The following is a 19,770-nucleotide window of genomic DNA, read 5'->3' as shown; positions in this document are numbered from 1 at the left end:
CCTCTGAATTTCACCAAATCCAAACTAAATCGCGAGCTTGCTTGCGTGCATATCTTGAGCAATGCTCCTTTCTGTTTGGTAGTTGTAAATCGAAGACTATAATATCTTGTGTTACACAATTATTGAAAAATATTTAATGTCCAAGTTCCAAGGAGAGATGGGATTATTAGGAAATTTTTCAAATTATAATCAGAATTATTTATCCACTTAATCTCTAATGCATGTATACTCTCGACCCATGTTATTTTATTTTAATTTTTTTAAAAGAAATACAATTATAAACAAATTCTACAAAAATAATATTACAAATTGATATCTTCTTTAAAAAAAAAAAAAATCCGGATGATGAGCATAGAGAACCGGGATACGATGGTCAAAGAGATATGATATCATGGGTTGAATTTTAATCTTTCTACTTATGGTTAGCAATTAAAGAGAGATTTAGAAATAAAAAAATGGAAAGATTTTGACAGAAACAATAATTACCAATGTTGTTCTTTAAGAAACAATAATGGTTGGGTAATATTACAAACAAGTAGGGCAGAGGGAATTAAGGGAAAGAGGCTCTGAAATCTAGTAATTATATTGTTGCAATTATATATTGCGTAGTGGTGTTGTTGCTCCACTGTCTCTATCATTCATGTCTAGTCCTCTCTGCTCTCTAGTCTTCTAGTCTTTGCCTTCTCCCAATATCGCCATCACTCGACATATCCATGCCTTTTTTTCGCCCACCCACCATATCCATCACCCTCGTCAACCTTATCTGCCACCAATTTTTTTAAAATAAAATAATTACTCTTAAAGGTGAATGAGAATAGATTCTTATAAATAAATCTTATAAAAATAAATTTATAAATTGATATAATTTAATAAATATATCATATTTATTTTATAATAAAAAATTATAATATAATATATCTCATAAAATTATATATATTAATTTATGAGTTTTTTTTATAAGATTCTTTTATAGAAGAAGAATTTATAAAATTATATATTCGCCACTCATAATACGTTATTCACAACAAAAAGTTAACATGATATTAAAGAAGTGATCGTCGTATTTAATATTTTTGTGGTGTGTATGTAATACAACTTCTTGTGATCACTCTGTAAACAAGTCCATGGAATGCATGAATGTCGAATATCATTAAAGAGTTGATTGTGTCTTTGCTAACACCTATTAATCTTAGATGGATTAAATAAATACTTGATGGGCCTATTATAAGATGCATAAAAGGAATAGATAATTAATTAGGAACATCGAACTTATCCCATGCATAAACTTGGACTCTCCGTTGCATGCATTGAAATCTTCACCAACGTATAACAATATTTTTTGAGATTGGCATGCATGGTTCATTAATAACGGACGAACCATCCATTTATAGTAAGCATGCATGCATTTTGCCAAAGGGTACGTACTTGGATCATAAGCAACGATCGATCGATATGAATTATTCAAGCATCGGGAGGGGATAAAAGTCACATGCATGCATGCTTGTCCTAGACTTTGGAAATTGTAAAACCCAATACCAATACGATGTAAATTAGGAGCAAAAGCCAAATAAATAAGGTTGTGTAAATTGGTGGATATATGTCATGCATGAAAGAACACAAGAGTTTATATCCTTTAATATAATTGTATATTTTCTTGACAACAGATAAGAAAAAAACAACCATGAGAGAAAGAATAGTAATTGTATTAGAAGGTTTTACATTACATACAACAGATGTGACATAATTTAATTTAAAAAATAAATTTTAAAATTTGAATATTACAAATAAAGTATTGCCATAAGGATAATGTGCGGTGTATAAAAAGACCTTCAAATAAGGCTCCGTTTGGAACTTGAACTCAATTCAGTTTAGTCTAATTTTAAATTGAGTCTAATATCTAAACACTCAATTTTCAAATTACTAAACTCATATCAACTCAAAATCTCTTTATACATAGAACTTACAATATTTTTTAACTCAATACTTTTTTATACGCGAGATCCATAACTTTTTTTAACTTTATATAAATACATATAAACTTATCTTAGATAGGTCCTACAAAACTCACTTCGTCATCTCAACTTATTATTATTTATAGAGAACTAAACTCAGCTCAACATATAAATATTACTCAAAAAAGAAGGATAAACAAAATAAAAACACGATATGAATAAATTTCCAAATCTATATGAGTTTGGTGTGTCTCATTATTACCTTAATCCCATATTGTTGGAATGATCTAAAGTATGTTTTAATAAACATGTTATTTATTTATATAAAACCGCTTTTAAAATATCTTTGTATTTTTAGAACATGCACATGTGAAAAGGCATCTATTAAAGTTGGAGTGCTTTTATGATATAGATTCAGCCCTTACCTTTGCTAAAGCCTAAAGAGTCAAAGACCCATCAACCATGCGTGTGGACCATGATTCTAACTTGGAGGCATTGCTCCTAATAATAATAAAAATCACAATCAAAATAAAGAAGCAAACTACAAAATGATGTTATTGTAGGGTATATCGCGTAAATGAACTCTCCCCATCATGGTATGGTCCATGTCTTGGCAACATCCCATGTGACACTTTCTTTCCCTTTTCAAAGGGTGTCTTTGGCCTAATTGTCGTTCATTTCATCATTTTTATTATGAAAAATGATATTTATAATTTTAAGATATTTATAAAAATTTGATAATTAATTATTAGATATTTTATAATTGACTTAATTATGTGTTCATCTAATTATTTTCTTGATAGTTATTTTTTAAAAATAATTATTAGATAATTTTAAAATATAAACACGTGATAAATAATATTGTTATTCCATCATACCATAATATGATATTATTATTTATTAATTATTGTGACAAAAATGACACGTCATTTGTACTCTCGTGTGCTTGTTTATGTTGCATAGATATGTCAATTAGTTAATAATTAATCCTCACTTACCAAATCTTTTTAGATATGTTACTTTTTATTGGTATTGGAAGCACATCAAATCATGGAAGGGTAAAATTAACCAATGTTTGGATTGATACATAAATATTTTTCGCTATGTGACAAACCATAATGCCATGGCAGGGATATGTACAAAACACACACTTGTAATAATTAAATAGAAATGATATTTACAGTCATTAACGACTCTATAACTGTATGTAACATTACTCTTAATTGAAATCAAATATATAAATAAGCATATGTTGTGGTAAGTACAATTTACAATACACTAAAAAAAAAAAAAAAACTAAAAACCCTTTACAATCTTTATAAAATTTATATATTTTTTTTTTTATAAATTAAGCCATTAGCAAAATAAAGAATAAAATAAGAAATAATTTATTGGCCTAAAGGGTGGAGGAGTAGCTATATAAAAAAGAGAGAGGATAATAATAGTTATGAGTGTGTAAGTATTGCGTAATTATTTTAAAATTTAAAAAAGTAAATAAATATGAAATATAAATAAAAAGAAATTAATTTTTTAATAATAGATTCGATTTTTTTTCAAAACGATTGTCTATACTTGCACTTCATGATTAATGATTATATGTAATATTATTTAAGTATTATTTATAATATTATTTATTCAAACAAGAAATCATAGGAATAATAGGAGTTTGGTACAATTTATTCAAACAAGAATCATAGGAATCTTTGCAGCAATGCTATTTATAAATAAACCATCGCGAAATATACACTCTCTATATTTAATTTTTAAAATAATATAATTTTATTCACACTGACTTATTTTCTCTCCTCGTAAATAAATAAGCCATTAATTATGGCCAAAACCATCCTCTCTTGCCTTTATATTCGATTTTTTTTTTTTGGAGAATTTTTAATTAATAATAATTAATATATAAGATTTGTTTTCAGAATTATTGTTTCCAAAAATAAAAATAAAGATGAGAATCGGTTAAAAAAATAAAATAAAATAAATGTAAAGAAGTTTCGTAATCTCCGAAATCATCACTAAAAAAAGCTATTTTTCCCCTCAACGAATCCAAACAAAACGCCACCCCATAACAGAGAGCAAGCCACCGAAACAGACATAGAGAGAGAGAGAGAGAGAGAGAGAGAGAGAGAGAGGGTGGGAGGGAGGCTCTCATCTCATGGACTCCGCTTCTCAGATCTCCAACAAACCCTACACTCGCTATACCCCTAAACCATGAACAATATGCTACATCCATTTTCATTTCCTCTCCCGAAAGATATTTAGATTTTCTCCGTATCCCCCTCAAGAATCTCTCTCCTTCTTCCAAGAAACCTCTCCGTCCCCCACCTCGGCTCCATTACGATTACTTCTCCTCCATTTTCTTGGAATTTTTCTTCCAGAATCGAATTCCGCTTTCTGCTTCTTCCTTGGACTGGCACAGGTTTTATTTCTCGTTTATCGGATACTGCGATTTCCGGCGGCTCTTAGGCTGTTCTTGTTGGTTCTCTCCACGGCATTTCCCCGTTTCATACTGTCCGGATATAAAATCGCCGTTTCTGTCCGGTTTCGTTGATTTCTGGTTGCAGCATTCTTTGGATTTTTGTTTGAGTTTGATTAGACTATTGGCTTGAATTTCGGTTTCGGATTGGTGTGGAAGAGACTGGTTAGGGTTTGTGAGGTTGGCAACGAAGGTAGTGATCGCGTAGTGGCTCGGTTTTCTGGTAAATATGGACGATAGAGGAGGGTCATTTGTCGCTGTCAGGAGAATTTCTCAAGGCCTGGAGCGAGGCAACACCTGCCATTCAACTTCTGGTAAATTTTATTCTGTTCCAATTCCCTTTGTTCTCTAACTGTCTCCGACTTTCTCTCTATATCTGTCTCTACGTTACTATCTCTATCTAGAACTCTCTCTCTCTCTCTCTCTCTCTCTCTCTCTCTCTCTACACACACACACGTATGCATCTGAATTATTCTTTTTTCTTGAGGTTTGGATCTGTGACTTGAAAGTGAATCATGGATGTATAATTTTTGAGCATGAATGAGGTTCTACTCTGACTTCAAGTGTTCTGCTATTCTAGTTTGCTGTGGTGGGTATAATTTTTAGACGGCTTCAAGGGCTAGGCCATTTGAGTTCTATATTAAATTTATCGATTACTTGGAGGATTTTTTTTATTTTTTTTTTTTCCGCGTAACCCATCAAATTTATTTCTTTGGTGCGTAAATTCAGTGCATGTGAAGCTCACTCATTACCACGTCCATGTAATATTGGTTTGGTTTTTTCTACAAAGCAATTACAGTAGATTTCTCGGCGAGGTACTTAATAAAAAAAAGTGGTTTTCTACACTAGGTTCCTTCTGATGGTTATACATCTTGTCCTATTGATGCCTATATAATCGAAACAGTGTCTCTGGATATAATGCAGTGTTGGAATTTCGTTTTCTTTTTCTTTCCTTTCTGAAGCAACTTCAAGGAATTGTAGCTTTTGCTGGATTTGATAGGTTAACCCATAATGCACTTAGCGGTTCTGCAAATTCCCCCATCTCACAGTTTTAGTTTAGATAGTTGTTAGGCCGTACATTTCTCTCACTTTGGAGTCCAGTTTAGCATTGCCGGTTTATAAAATAAATAGGATAGTTTTTAGACCTCTAGTTATTATGCTGCATTGTAGTAACCTTACATTCCGATACTAAAACTTTGTAGCTGAACTTTAAGAAACTTGATTTTCATCAGCGGGCAGTTTTATTGTGTTACAGCTGAAGTTGTGGCAGGATCGGCAGCATGGCTTGGCAGAGGTCTTTCTTGTGTGTGCGCACAAAGAAGGGAGAGTGATGCTCGTCCTTCATTTGATTTAAGCCCTGCTCAGGTAGAATTCATTTGGTTTGATTAATTAACTGCTGTTATGCATAACTGCCTCAGTTCATTTGTTCTTTTTGGGTACCCATTCAATTGCATAACTGCCTCAGTTCATTTGTCCTCTTTGGGTACCCATTCAGTTCTAAGTCTCTAGATATTAAGAGAAAGTATATTGAGCAAGGAAATTTTCATGTTCTCTATGGATTGTTATAACCACCATTTTCTCCCAGATTATGTTTGATGGATGAATATTTGGCTACTGGCTGGTATTAAACAATATATTTTTTGTTGATCATGGCTAGTATCTTGTTGGACAGATATCCAATGTATTTTAGCTCTTTATTTCATCCACATGGAGATTTTCATTTAAAGGCTATATTATTTGTTCAGGCAGTCTGTCTTACGTGGGGCTTTTACAAGCCTCTCTGTTTTGGAGTCATATCTTGAGTTCTTGAATTTTGGGTTTCTTTTGATTTTTCCATCTTGTCATGGCCTTAAATGCTATGCTGTTGAGTGCTATAACAAGGATCATTCTGACTGGATTTGTCACCACATGGAGAAATTTAATGTTATTTATTGATTTTTTCCTTGCACTTTATGTACCACTTATCTCTGATGTGTGCATTTGCTTGGATGTAAATTGAAGTGACGCTCATTTACATTTTTCTTTTATGTTAAATGTCATTGAGTGTTTGTTAGGTAATGCACTTGACTGATGTGGAAACCAGCCCTTGGTACATGACAATTGATTATGAACTGACTATTTGCATACATTAATACATGTTTCTTTCTGGATATCATCCTAGAAGGCTCGTCTCTTTTGAATAAAGAGTGCCAAAAGGTGTAACAGGTTGGCCGTATAGTTTGGGAGTAGGGCTGTAATCGAGCCGAGCCGAGCCGGTTTTTGGCTTGCTGAGCTCGGCTCGACTCAAAATACTCGAACTCGAGATTTTTTTTTAATTCTTTGTTTGAGCTCGACTCGATAAGTTAAAATCTCAATTCAAGTTCGATCTCGTCCTACAAACGAGTTCGAGTCGAGTCGAGCTTGAGCTTGAGAGCGAGTTTGAATTGTTTTTTTTTTTGGAATAAGATTTAATAATTAATAAATTAAATAAATAAATAAATAAAAACTAATATTGAATTTATACAACTAACAAGTAGAACCTCTATTAAATTATAAAATTTATTAAAAAAATTATAAATAATTAATATCTAACTAGTTGATATTTATCCAAAATAACAATATATTATATGCCTACATATATTATTAATACATACACTTAATATAATAGCATATATCTATTTCATATATGGTTCCCACCTACTAGTATATAAAATTATTCAATTTTATCAACTAATTATTATACAAATTATAAAATATACCTATGAAGTATATTTACTATATAGACATAAATAATTAGAATACATATTATATATTTAATTATAAAAGTGGTATACTTATATTTTTTGATAATACATATATACATGCATACATGTATGTATATATTTATCAATATATGAGTGAGTTTTAATCGAGTCGAGCTAACGAGTCAACTCGAGCATAAATAAGTGAGCCTAAACGAGCCTTAGCCTAGTCGAGTTGAGTTTTGTTGGGTACATGTCATTTACAAATCGAGCGGGTATCTGCTTTAATGAACGAGTTTTTTTTTTCACGAGTCGAGTTCGATTCGAGTTTAACCGAGCGAGTACTGAGCGGGCTATTGAACAGACTGGTTCATTTACATCCCTATTTGGGAGTGTTCTTTGAACAGTCATACAATGTTGCAGTAAAACTCAAACAATAGTTCAAGTCAATTGCTCAAAAAAAATCAATTGGGAGGTCTGGCAGAATAGAAATATCAAAATTGCTGGTCAGTTAGGTTTTATTTGTCATTATGTCCACCCTATTTTGGGAACATCCATCTGTACTCACAATGACCCCTAAAGGCCTCTTCTCTGCAAATGTATTGGGGACTTATGGTTGAGTTCCCATAATCAGTGTTATTAATATGAAATATTTGGAGTATTTCGTAGTGTGCCCTAATCTGGATTTATTTGGCTCTCATATTTGGCAAAGTCTCTGTTGTGTATAAAAATTACCAGTATAGTTTATTGAAGGCTCATGCTTCCAAAGATGGACAGTAGCTGTATTAAGATACCGATTATTATGATGGAAAACTGACAATTGAAATGCTGTGAGGTGGCAGCTCTCTTGGGACTATAAGGAAACTTATGGGAACTATAGAATACTGCTTTCTGCTAGATCTTCCACCGTATTTCTGGTGTGGCACTGTTTTCCATGTCTGGCACTATTTGAATTTTACACAAACTTTGTATGTGCCTTTAAATTTTTGTGGTTTCCTGCATTTGAAGAACATTCACGTTAGGCCTGCATAGTCATGAAGGTGTTTTTTTTAAATGACAGCTTCATCTTATTTCCCCTATCATCAACTACCATGTAAACCATTTAAGCTCGTGAACTAATTTTATTTGACTTTGGTGCTGTCAGGAGGAATGCTTGCTGATGCTACAGAGTCGTATAGATGTTTCCTATGATTGTTCAATCCCTGAGCACCAGGTACCCCATTCGCTGAAGACCATGTTCAGTTTTTGCAAGTAGAGTTTATTTTTAATCAAATATAGGAATGTACATGAGATCCTGCATCTTCTATCTATATGGTCTATTAGTTTGTTAAACGTGCATTCAAAGAAAAAGTTGTTAAATACACATGGCTTAATCATGCAGTCCAGTATTTATTGAATTTTGAAGGCTAATATTTATATGACATCTCATTCTTATAGGAAGCTTTAAGGGCTTTATGGAATGCTGCCTTTCCTGAAGAGGAACTTCGTGGTCTAATATCTGAGCAGTGGAAAGATATGGGTTGGCAGGGGAAGGACCCATCAACGGATTTTAGGTACATATGATCTCATTCCTTATTTCTGTAGCACATTCAATGCTAACTCGTGCTTTTTTTACTCCTTTTTAATCCTTTTTTATTTCACTAATTAATGGAACTTGATTTTTGTCTGGTAGAGGTGGTGGTTTCATATCACTGGAGAATTTGTTGTTCTTTGCCAAGAATTTTCCGGTATAGCCTGTTCCTTATCTTGTTCTCTATCCCATTCCCCTTTTCTTTTCCAAAAGTATCTCAAATGCTGAGAAATTATCAATGGATATAACCCTTTTGCTATGAATAGTTTATCAGAGATGGCTCACTAGTTTAGCATGCATAGGTGATACTCTTGTATATGTCCCGTGTACTTGGGCATTTGCCTATTCCTTTTATCAATAAAGTTCTCTTTACCAATAAAAAAAAAGTTAATTAGTCTGGGCGTGGATGTTTTTATTTGGGCATCTTGTTTGGGCTACTGGATTTATGTCATTAATTTCCTGGCATGTATATTGGCAAGAATTGATTGAAACTTTAGGATGTGCTCATGAACACACACTTTTGGCTATTTGCTACTGTCAATTGGTTTGAAGTGTGATTATATGAAATGTCGTGCACTTGTGAATTTAATAGTAGGAACAAAGTTTTACCCATTGCAGTTAATGTTATGCATTCTTAAAAAGTCAAGTAGGTCAAAAGGATTTATGCAGAGGGGGAATATTTTGATGAACTGAAAGTTAAAATGATCTTTCATTAGGAGTCCTTCACTCACTCTAGAGCTTGAAATTTTCTTTAGGACATAATTTGCAGTTCAAAAATTTGCCATGGGTTAGTTTTTCTTGAACTAGTACTCGAAAGGTTTCATCTTACGTATGACTTTCTTATGCGTGTCTATGTATGGAAGTATTTTTCTTTTTCTCCTCCTTGCTTACTTTGCCCATGTACCAAAACTTTAAGGGTAATTCACCATTCTTTATTCCAGGAATAAAGATATCTACTTGAAAATGAAAGCTGTAACCCCACGAATATGGAAAATCTTAAAGTCTTTTGCACATTTGAACATAACTCATTTAGTGTGATGCACTCTAAATATGTCTCTGAAGAGGAGATTTGAAACTGCTTGCCCATGAATCTGGAAATCTCCCATATCTGTTCCCATTTCAATAGAGCGTGGATATTTCTATTGTATAATGCATATTTTGATGCTGACATGGCGCAAACTGTTCATTTTGAGAAGCTTGTTGGAAATGAACTGGGAAGATATATTACTCCTGTTACTGATTTGAGACGCTTGTGTGTAAAACTTTGCATGACTATACTAAGTTCGTATAGTAAGTACTGGATGCATAGCACCACCTTGTCTATGTGTCTGATTAACTTGGTTTTATTTTTGGAGAGCTCTGCCAAGTTTTTAAAATCTTAAATTCCAGCAGGTTTAAATATGGTCTTTTATGCAGCTCTTGTCATTCCTTTTAATCTTGAAGCTCACCGAATTTTTTTAATGTAGAAATCCTTCCAGGATCTCCTCCGCAAGCAGGAAGGTGATCGATCAGTCTGGGAATACCCATTTGCTGTAGCTGGTGTGAACATCACTTTCATGCTTATACAGATGCTTGATCTGGAAGCAGGTTAATAATTCTACCTGCCTTTTCTGAATGAAATGCCGTTTTTACAAGAACTTCATTTTTTTTTTTTTGTTGCCAAATCACATTCTGCGGCACACTTTGCCTCTAGAAATATTATTTGATTTTGTAAATAGTTTTAAGTCCCATATCTTGCTTTCTTCCTGTGCACTTTGGAGTGTATTGAGTATAGGGTACTTGCTTCCATTGTGGAAATTAAGCTTCTGTAAAATGGTTCCGTTATTCTCTCCCCCTTATTTTTTTTTCTTGTGGAATTTTTTTTTTCTTTTTTACTCTGGGAGGTGGGGGACACAAAAATAGATTTTTTGGTACTTCTGCTACGAAGTCAAGGATTTTATATTTGACATAGATCCTTTTTTTTTTTTTACAAGTATTTATGACAGAGCTCTCCCAGCCAATATCTTTTTGACACACACCCTGTAGGGATCATTTTTCCACGTTTCATGTCATGTAATTTGAATAAGAATTGATCTATTTCATCATTAACTGTGTCTGTGTGCATCAACTTTACAGTCAAACCACGGACACTGGTGGGAGCAACATTTTTGAAGTTCCTTTCAGGTAAAGTTTGGATGGTTCTTAGTTTTCCACTGCAGTTTTACATTGTTGTTTATATATATGGAAGTTGGTATAGAACTAAATGGGAGGAAGCTCTCCTTCCTGCAATGCAATGCATATGGATTTGCTGGGCTATTGCTTTAAAAATTATTTCTGATTTGAATGCCCAATATGAGGATTTATGGTTGTAATGCATCTACTTTATTCTTTTTATTTAACCTCTCTATTTGCTAAGACAACATGATGTTGTTTGCTTGGCAGAAAGTGACTCGGCATTTGATCTTCTCTATTGCATCACATTCAAGCTAATGGATCACCAATGGCTTTCCATGCGTGCATCATACATGGATTTCAATGTATGTATTCTCCAACCAGAAAGTTCCTTGTAGACATAGGAAAAAGCTATGAAGAGAACATTTTTCAGCCACCACGAGTCAAATAGTGTCATGGGCTAACAGATTAAAGGAAAATCTCATGATAGTATATATTTTGTTCTCTTATGTTGTGTATTGTACAGACGGTGATGAAAGCCACTCGGCGTCAGCTGGAAAAAGAGCTGCTGCTAGAAGACATCACACGGTTGGAAGAGTTGCCCTCATACAGCCTTCTTACCCGATAGTATAAAAGTTCCTAGAGTTTTAACGTAAGGGCTTGTAACAGCAAGATACATACCATCAATGGAGACACTTGATTTTAGCTAGGTGGTAATTGTATATGACATGGTGCTCCATATTTTAACACTGCTCTGGCGACAGCATGTTACCGTTTGGTTTCTTAAAAAAGCGGGTTTCTAGAGTTTGTAAGGCGGAAGAAAGTATGAAAAATGATTTCAATCAGCATGTTTTAATGCTGAAGTTCAAATCTTTTTCATTCGGTGAAGACTTGTCTGACACATTACTGCAAATTCCAATATGTTGGCATGGAATTGGAACCAATGTGGTGGGTTTTGGTTTTAATTACTAAGCTTTTTCTGTAAATTTTTAGTGGGTATTGTTGGTTTATGTTGCAAGGCGCCTAAATGCTTGGAGACGTCATTACATATATTGGTTTTAAGTATAATAGTGGTTAGGATATTACCAGCCAGTGGATAAACTTGGGAGTTTGTTTTTCTCATGGAGGATTATGGCAATGAAATGATTGGATTTTTCATCTTTAGTTACCCCCATCAGCAAATGTTAATATTTTAAATGTCTATTTCTTATCGAGCGTTCAAATGGAAATTCATTTAAAATATTTTGTTAGTTGGTACAAAGATGACACATTCAATATGAATAGCATTAATTATTTTGAAAGAGATAATGATACTCAAAAACCTTCTGATCATCATATTTTATCATTTTTGTTGTATTAAATGATTGAAGGTTAGCTGAAAATAAAGAATAATCTTCCAATTAATTGACATCACATCAATAATGGACAATGGAACTTTGGAAGGTTAATAATTACATGGTATTATGAATAACATTTAAACAAGTAAAAAACTCCCATTTCAACAGGTTCGCATACTTGTCACTTTGGCCAATGCAGGAAATACAAACTCAAATAGTGATTTAGAACAGAAACTGTGTGGTGAAGTATAGCAGGTGAACAAACTTGACCCAACATTCCCACAAGTATGCTTCTGAATTGGCAGAAGAGACCAACTGTCGTAAGCGTCCACCACTCCAATAATTTCAAAACCAACATGAATGCATGACCATCATATCACATCAAAGACCACTCATTTGGTTCGTGTCCAATGTCGACAACTTCCATCTAGTTCGTACCACACAAACATACACAGCCTTTGAGGAGAGATATCAAGCAAACAATTCCCGCAAATGTTTTCATTCAAAAGGGCTACCATTGCAATGGACATCAGAAGCAGACCATTTAAAAAAACAAAACAAAAAATACTCATGCAAGCCCATAATCAAAAAACTTACATTACTTTGTGTTGATTTAATAAGCATGTATAAAGCAAAGTTCCAAGCAAGCAGACATAACCAAGTTAAGTCAAAATTTCATAACCAGCTTATCAAAACAGTAGTCATAAATATAAATGAGTGAGGATGCTCGGTATCAAGCATTCACTCGTAGATCCAAGGGTGAAGACTGCTCTCCCAGCTAACAGGGCCTTCAGGGAACCACAGAGCAATTTCTTTTCTCCCACTCTCAACCGAATCACTTCCATGAATAACGTTCCTGCATAAAGTAACTTTGCATTAGACGTTTTCCAATCCTTAGGTATCACTAATCCAAGTTCGAAGTAGAATTACTCAAAATTTTCTTTCCATTTCTGCATTAATTTTCCTAGCTTCAAAAAATTCCTCCAGAAGATGTTCTGAAGAAAGAGGAATACAAAGAATATAATTATCAGGGACCATAATTTTTTTGATCCGTAAAAGAAAATTATAAATTTTTTTTTTTTTGCAACCAGAATAAAAGATTACTGGGTATTGAACACATTTACATGATCACAACCTACGTTGGGAAATTTTGTTCACATCAGAAACAAACCAAGTACAAATTTTTTCTTGATAAGTAGAAGCCAAGTGAACAAGTTGAAACAAAACAGTACTTTAAGACCATCAATGCCTACATGAGATGACCATTCTTTGTCAACAAAATGCGTACAGGATATAATTTAAGACCACCAAATTTCTCAAGAGAAAGAAACAAACCTTGGTATTTTGAAAAGTATTCAGTTAAAGGAAGATGAAATTACCTCCCAATTTCAACTGCAAAGTCACCACGGATGGTTCCAGGGGCAGAATCCGAAGGATTTGTAGCTCCAATAATCTTTCGACCAGTTGTCACGACATTCTTACCCTCCCAAACCATAGCAACAACAGGACCAGAAATGATGTATTCAACCAACCCATTGAAAAAGGGCTTTGCAGACAAGTCCGCATAGTGCCTCTCAGCAAAAGAACGGTCCACAGTGATGAGCTTCAAACCTAAACCCAGATTACATTTACTCAACAACAGAAGAAGAAAGGAGTTCCATTATTCAACAGCTGGCTTTAATTCATACCGGTTTCAGCCCTAATACTTTCCCTGAAACTTGAGCAAGTTAAGCATATATTTATAGAAACTCTTTTTTTTTTTTAAACGCGAAGAACATGCCATGCAACAATTCTTTTTGCTAATCAGAATAGAGTTTTCTGCGCGTCTACTTCAGAAATTGATGTTTCATTTTTTTGTTCATTTCAGGACAGAAGAAAGAGAATTATGGGATTCCAATGACATTCAACCAAAAACATGAGCATTTCAGATTGAACCCTCTAAAAGTAGACCACCTATGGCATAAGTGTCATTTCAGACTCTCATGCAAATTATGCAATCAGGGCCTACTTTTAAGTATAAATGCACATATTGGAAATCGTCATATGTAAATCTTACAGGCACATATTATTGCCAACCCATAACTTCACAGCTCATTTTCTACGATGAATGATCGAAAAGATCTTACCTCTCAAATAGAACCCCTTCTTCTCAAATCTACTAATTATCTCACCAACCTGAAACACAGATAAATGCTTTACGAAATCAAGTTGTCTCGATTAAACAAAAGCAGTTGCAAAATAGGTTAAACTGATAAACTTGGTGTTCGGTGCTCAATACTCTCATCAACCAAGCACTAGATCTATGAACAGAAACAGCACTTCTCAAAACAAACGAAAGCCCACAAACGCCTCATCAGATTTAATCGAAATATGTCTGAGGAAAGCAGGGAAAAAAAAGAAACCCCAAAACTTTTCCTTTTCTTTCCTACACAATCCCACCTACCACGCAGCAGATCCATACCCATGACTAAGAATTAACCTTCCAAAAACAAAGAGAGAAAGCCCAAGCCCACATACCAGGCCCCTCTGGACACCATCAGGCTTGATCATGACGAAGGTCTGCTCCATCTTCTCTCTGAAGTCTCTAGTGTTGCAACACTGAAAGTGAATAGGATGTTTATGAGACGATCTGACTGGCAGTAAAGGAAGGGGTATTATATACGGCTGCAAAGAAAACAAAATCGCTAACCCTAACTACGCGGGAATATTCGGTCAGGAATCGATTATTTCTTGTCATATTCAATAAAGTAACTTCATAACAAGGGAAAGGGTAGTGATAGACCTTCTAGAATCAAACGGCCCAATGTTATTTTCACTTTTACACCTTCCAATCAAATTACAACACGTGGTAAACTCATAAAACTTACACTGGGTGCGAGCCCATTATCGCTAATTCCTCATTCCTTCCCCAGAACTCTCTACCCTCTTCTCTCTTCTCCCCTGGAGCTGTCTCTCGACACCATGTCACTTCGTCTGCAACCTCTCTCTCCTCTCCATTCGTCCCCTAGTCCAGAACCTCCCTCTCCTCTCCTCGTTCGATGCATCGCTCAGAGACACTTGGTTTCTCTCATTCTCACACCGCTTTAGCTTTACACTCATTCTCACCGCACCAGAAACTCATTCACAGAGCAAATCTAAGGACAAAATGCAAGAAAATAAGTGAAAAACAAAAAAAAAAAATCAGAAACTCTACTTGCACCCGTGGTTGGAACCCCTGCGTACCCGTCTCTCCATGTGGGCAATAATGAAACGGTGCGTTGCTAAGACTCTCAAAACTTGAAAAATCAAACTTGACTTTTCCAGTAGAAGAAACACCTCACTGCACGAAACGAAGCAAACTGTAGCAGTAGACGACCACGAAGGCGATTACAGGTTCTGAATATTTCGTCTTCTCATTTTCTTTTTCTCATCTTCTTCTTCTCAACGTCGTCGTCTTCTTCTTCTCCTCCTCCTTCTTCTTCTCTCTTTTTTTATTTTTTTATTTTTTTTATTTTTTTCCTTCTTCGCATGTTCCAAACCTTCCTTCGTCTTCACTAGAATAGAATGCAACCAAAAAAAAGAGGTCAGGTCATTCTAAAAGCCTTTCTCCAACGTCCGTATCCTTGAACCAAAATGTCACTTAAAACCATCTAAGGTGTTATACTTTTTAAGTGGGGGCAAATATCATTTTCAATGAAAAGAAATTCATGAATATTATCACTACCAGAATAAATAAATGCACAATTAATTTATCATAACAGGTATCATTTTTGCATATTTAGTAAGTGTCTGGACAGAAAAATTGACATTTTGCTCGAGAATGAAAGAACCAACTGAAAATAACCATTGGAAAATCTTACTGACACGTTGGGAGAAAAGCCAATTAAGAATAATTAGAAAGATTCAGACCCACTTGTGTCTTCAGAAGTTTTAACAAATCCAGATACAACCTCAAGAATAAGTATGATAATCACCGATGCAGTTTCGGCTACCCACAACAGCGACTATTGGTCCAGATTCGATCCTCAAGCAATGGCACAACCCAGCTCCAACTGGGTTTGGATTATTGTTTTCTGAGTTCAAGCGCTATCCAGCAGAAACAATGTTCCTAATGTTTCAATTTGGATTTCATTTCTTTACTTTTTTTTCTTTTTTTTTTTTTCTTTTTCTTTTTAAATATATAAACTGACGTGGATATGCGATTACTCCAAAGTACCCAACCCCGTTTACCTGTAACGAAGCTAAAAAAAAAAAATCGCCGAGAAAACAAAGCAAAAAAATTTGGTTGCGGCTTCTTGATCGACGTTGGGCCCCAAAATTAATACATTGGGGTCAAGACAAAGCTTGCAGACCAACCATTTGTCAAGATGCCGCTAGATGATGTTAAATTGGAATATGGGTATACCAATGAAGCGGCTCTATTTAGCTTCCTTGATGAGTTGGAAGTGTCTATGAAGTGTATGTTGACAGAATGGGATAGTGGCGAGGAGTTGAGAGTGTCCCAGAAATGATTTGTGCAGTCGGAAAATGTAGTCGGCATGCAGTCGACTGTAAAAAAAAAATTAATACGGAATCTACATGAAAAAAAAAATATTATTTTTATAACTTTTTATAATTCATGTAGGTCCCCCTGAATATAAAATAATTTTTTTATAATTTTTTTTTATTCATTCCGTACAGCCGACTGCACACCGACTGCATTTCCTGACTGTATGTAGCAAAGCCCAAAGTGTCCTATGAGGGGTGAGAAAGAGAGTTTCGAGTTAGAGAGAGAGAGGCGCGACTGGGGGTGAGAGATTGCTTCGCCTTTAGAGAGAGAGAGGAGAAACAAAAATTGGAGGGGGGAATGGTACGAGGGTACACGATTCCATCCCTATTTTCTTTTTTCCTAATCAAGATTACATATAATATAATATAAAGTTACAAAATTTAAGGTGGATCTTTTCTATTATCAAGAAATAAAAAAGTATATAAATTGTAAATCAAAGGATATGCAGCCAAACACAAGATTGGTTGCAACTTATTGCGCCATAGCGTGCGTACATCAATTTGCATATCGATGAATTTTTGTAAAGACCCACTTGCTGAAAAGAGTTGATAAGTGCTTTATGTCTTCAATGATGGGATCGATTAACCATAGAGGATTGGTTCTTGTGGTATCCAGTGCATCTATTACCAACTGATTATCACCTTTCAGAATTGTCATTTCTTGTTTTCTTTGAGAGGTCATTTTTGTAGCTAGTAAAACTGCCTTTGCTTTTGCTGCCAGAGGGTTGGATGTGGTGATCTTTTTCGTCTGGATTTTCAAAATTTTTCCGCTGTGATCCCTACAAACTACTGAGGCTACTGAGTAGGAATATTTGACTGCTGCATCAAAAGAGAAGCTTTGGTAGTTGATGGGAGGACACTTCCAGCTAGTAATTTGAATTTGTTGTTTTACAATCCACGCTTCCTTATAGTCTTAGTTAATTTTGTTCAGTTGGATTTCTGCTGATGCAAGTACGAAAAGAGTGTGGTTATGGAGTATATCATTTCTTTGCCTCCATATGAAGTATAACAGTAAAACTGCAAACAGCTGAAAAGTAATATTCTTCTTCTTTCTTCAGTCCTAACTCTTTGCTCGGAGAAATGATGATTTTTATCCAGTTTCTCATTGATTCAATTGGTAGATTTTCTAGCTTAAGTGACCATGAGTTTTGATAGCATAGAATTTTGACAATGGGGCATTTTATAAATAGATGGAGAGATGTTTCTTCTTCATGCAAAGGATTCTTCTGCTTGTGCTGTTGAGATGGCTTCTTTAATTCTTGATCTTGTTGGCAGTATATTCCAAATGATTTTCCAAATCAATAGCTTTGTGTCGGTCATGAATTTTCAGCTTCCAAATATTCTTGAAGATATTCTGGTTGGGTTCCTGTTAGATGTCTTCCTAGTTGTTGATGATCAATTAATAGGCTGTTTTGACTGAAAATTCTCCTATGGTATTTGGAGTCCATATTGGTTTTTCCTGACTTCTGGAACGAGAAGGTAATGGTATTTGTTGTATTTATGTTATGCTTTCTTCATCAAACAGTTCTTACATTTTTTGGATGTTCCATGATCTTGGTACTTCAGAGATAATATCAGAAATTTTGTGTATCAATAATTCTACTTTAATCTCACACATTACACATTATATATATTTTTTAATTTTTTTCCATAATAAATATGTGATATATGGGTAATGAGTAAAACAACTCAATTAGTTTCGTAAGAATAACATAAAATAATAATTTTTTAAATATATAAAGTGTGTGGTATGAGATGATAAGTAACATCCTTTTTTGTGTAATCTTTTTATAACTAAAATATTTTCCAACAATAAAAACTATTGATGCTTGGAAAAATTTACAAGATACTAAGATACTAACTGCTACTGTTTTTTTTTTCTTCTAATTTAAGATTTAAAATTTAGATAAAAAAATATTTGACCAATACATATCATGACTTAGAGATTAGCAGAGATCTATAATGATTCTTTCAAATTAATTTAACAAAATTAGCTAGATAGTATTTAATAAGAGATCATAGATAGGACATTAAATATTTATAGGAATCTACACTGTTTAAAAAAAAAAAACGGCATGAACAATATTAATCTTGTAGCTAGATATCTCTATTCAAATAATTTAAAGGATTTGTATTCAAATCTTTGCTCAACATCTTTTTCACGGATTGGAGTTGATGTGGACGTGTTTCACATGCCCGTCAACACTTCCAGTGAACCTGCACCAGAAAATTCAGAGAAGGCTTAAAAGGTATTAAACATCTCTGCTGCCCAAGTCAAATTACTGGTATAATATCTCTATGAATTCAAGACTTAAATCAACTTACCTTGATCAAGAGTTCCCTCCAGTATATATAGAGTAAGGGAGGGCTTGCTCAGGTCTGCGTATTGCGTAATCCAATCCCATCATTCAAATTGGGTTCGAGTTGGTTACTGTTTAAACTCCCCATTATCCCGCCAGGGATACTTATTTGGGAGAGACATTTGAGTTTCATGTTATTCGGGCGTGGTTATGCAATAACTTTATCTGTCAGTTGTGCTGAATGATTTGGGGCTTACGATTGTCAGCCCAAATGAACCAGTTGGGGCTGAATGTTATGGGTTTGCTTTATAGGGCTCCTAGGCCTTTGTAGTACACGAGTGGGCCCATTGGAAAGAGGGAATTTTGATTATTCCAGGAGCTTTTTTTTTTCTTGATTAGGTTCTAGTTCATTTCACTGTCGCGCAGTTGGAACACTGTTTTAGTTCATCTCAAACTGAATAGTCATTGCTTTGTTTCTCAATAGGCCCAGCTTAGAACTGATCCCTTCACCTCCAAAACCTATGTATGGAAGTTCAGCCTGCAATTATAAGATCGGTTGAAACTTATTCCTAGTGGAGGTGGGAAGCAAACATCCTTCCTATTCGTTCCAAACAAAAATATACATAGTATATACATTTGTCACTCTGATGGAAGTCAATGGAACTGTCTTATTTTGTGGAAATGATCTTGAGCATTTGGATAATATTACATAATCTCAAACCAGATGTAAA

General features: G+C 34.4%; 2 protein-coding genes across 3 annotated transcripts; one reads left to right on the top strand and one right to left on the bottom strand.

The window, feature by feature from the left end:
* Positions 1 to 4,017: 4,017 nt before the first annotated feature.
* LOC122291309 (ELMO domain-containing protein A-like) lies at positions 4,018 to 11,819 on the top strand. Of its 2 annotated transcripts, none has more exons than XM_043098988.1 (9): positions 4,018 to 4,748; positions 5,705 to 5,799; positions 8,299 to 8,367; positions 8,592 to 8,707; positions 8,827 to 8,881; positions 10,191 to 10,311; positions 10,840 to 10,887; positions 11,146 to 11,240; positions 11,402 to 11,819. In XM_043098988.1, the coding sequence occupies exons 1-9, from the start codon at positions 4,664 to 4,666 to the stop codon at positions 11,501 to 11,503; spliced, it is 786 nt and encodes a 261-aa protein (XP_042954922.1). In that variant the 5' UTR covers positions 4,018 to 4,663; the 3' UTR covers positions 11,504 to 11,819. The 2 variants fall into 2 exon arrangements, with proteins under 2 accessions (XP_042954922.1, XP_042954921.1); XM_043098987.1 differs by having other exon boundaries at positions 4,019 to 4,748; positions 5,690 to 5,799.
* Positions 11,820 to 12,793: 974 nt separating this feature from the next.
* On the bottom strand, positions 12,794 to 14,919 carry LOC122291311 (nucleoside diphosphate kinase B-like). The gene is made up of 4 exons (XM_043098992.1): positions 14,730 to 14,919; positions 14,339 to 14,387; positions 13,592 to 13,823; positions 12,794 to 13,068 (listed from the first exon to the last, which is right to left on the bottom strand). Exons 1-4 carry the CDS (start codon positions 14,778 to 14,780, stop codon positions 12,954 to 12,956), a joined length of 447 nt encoding a protein of 148 aa, XP_042954926.1. The 5' UTR covers positions 14,781 to 14,919; the 3' UTR covers positions 12,794 to 12,953.
* Between the last annotated feature and the right edge of the window lie 4,851 nt (positions 14,920 to 19,770).

The sequence above is a fragment of the Carya illinoinensis genome, chromosome 13, assembly GCF_018687715.1.
Source record: "Carya illinoinensis cultivar Pawnee chromosome 13, C.illinoinensisPawnee_v1, whole genome shotgun sequence".
NCBI lineage: Eukaryota > Viridiplantae > Streptophyta > Magnoliopsida > Fagales > Juglandaceae > Carya > Carya illinoinensis.
This window is presented reverse-complemented; position numbering and strand designations above follow the sequence as displayed.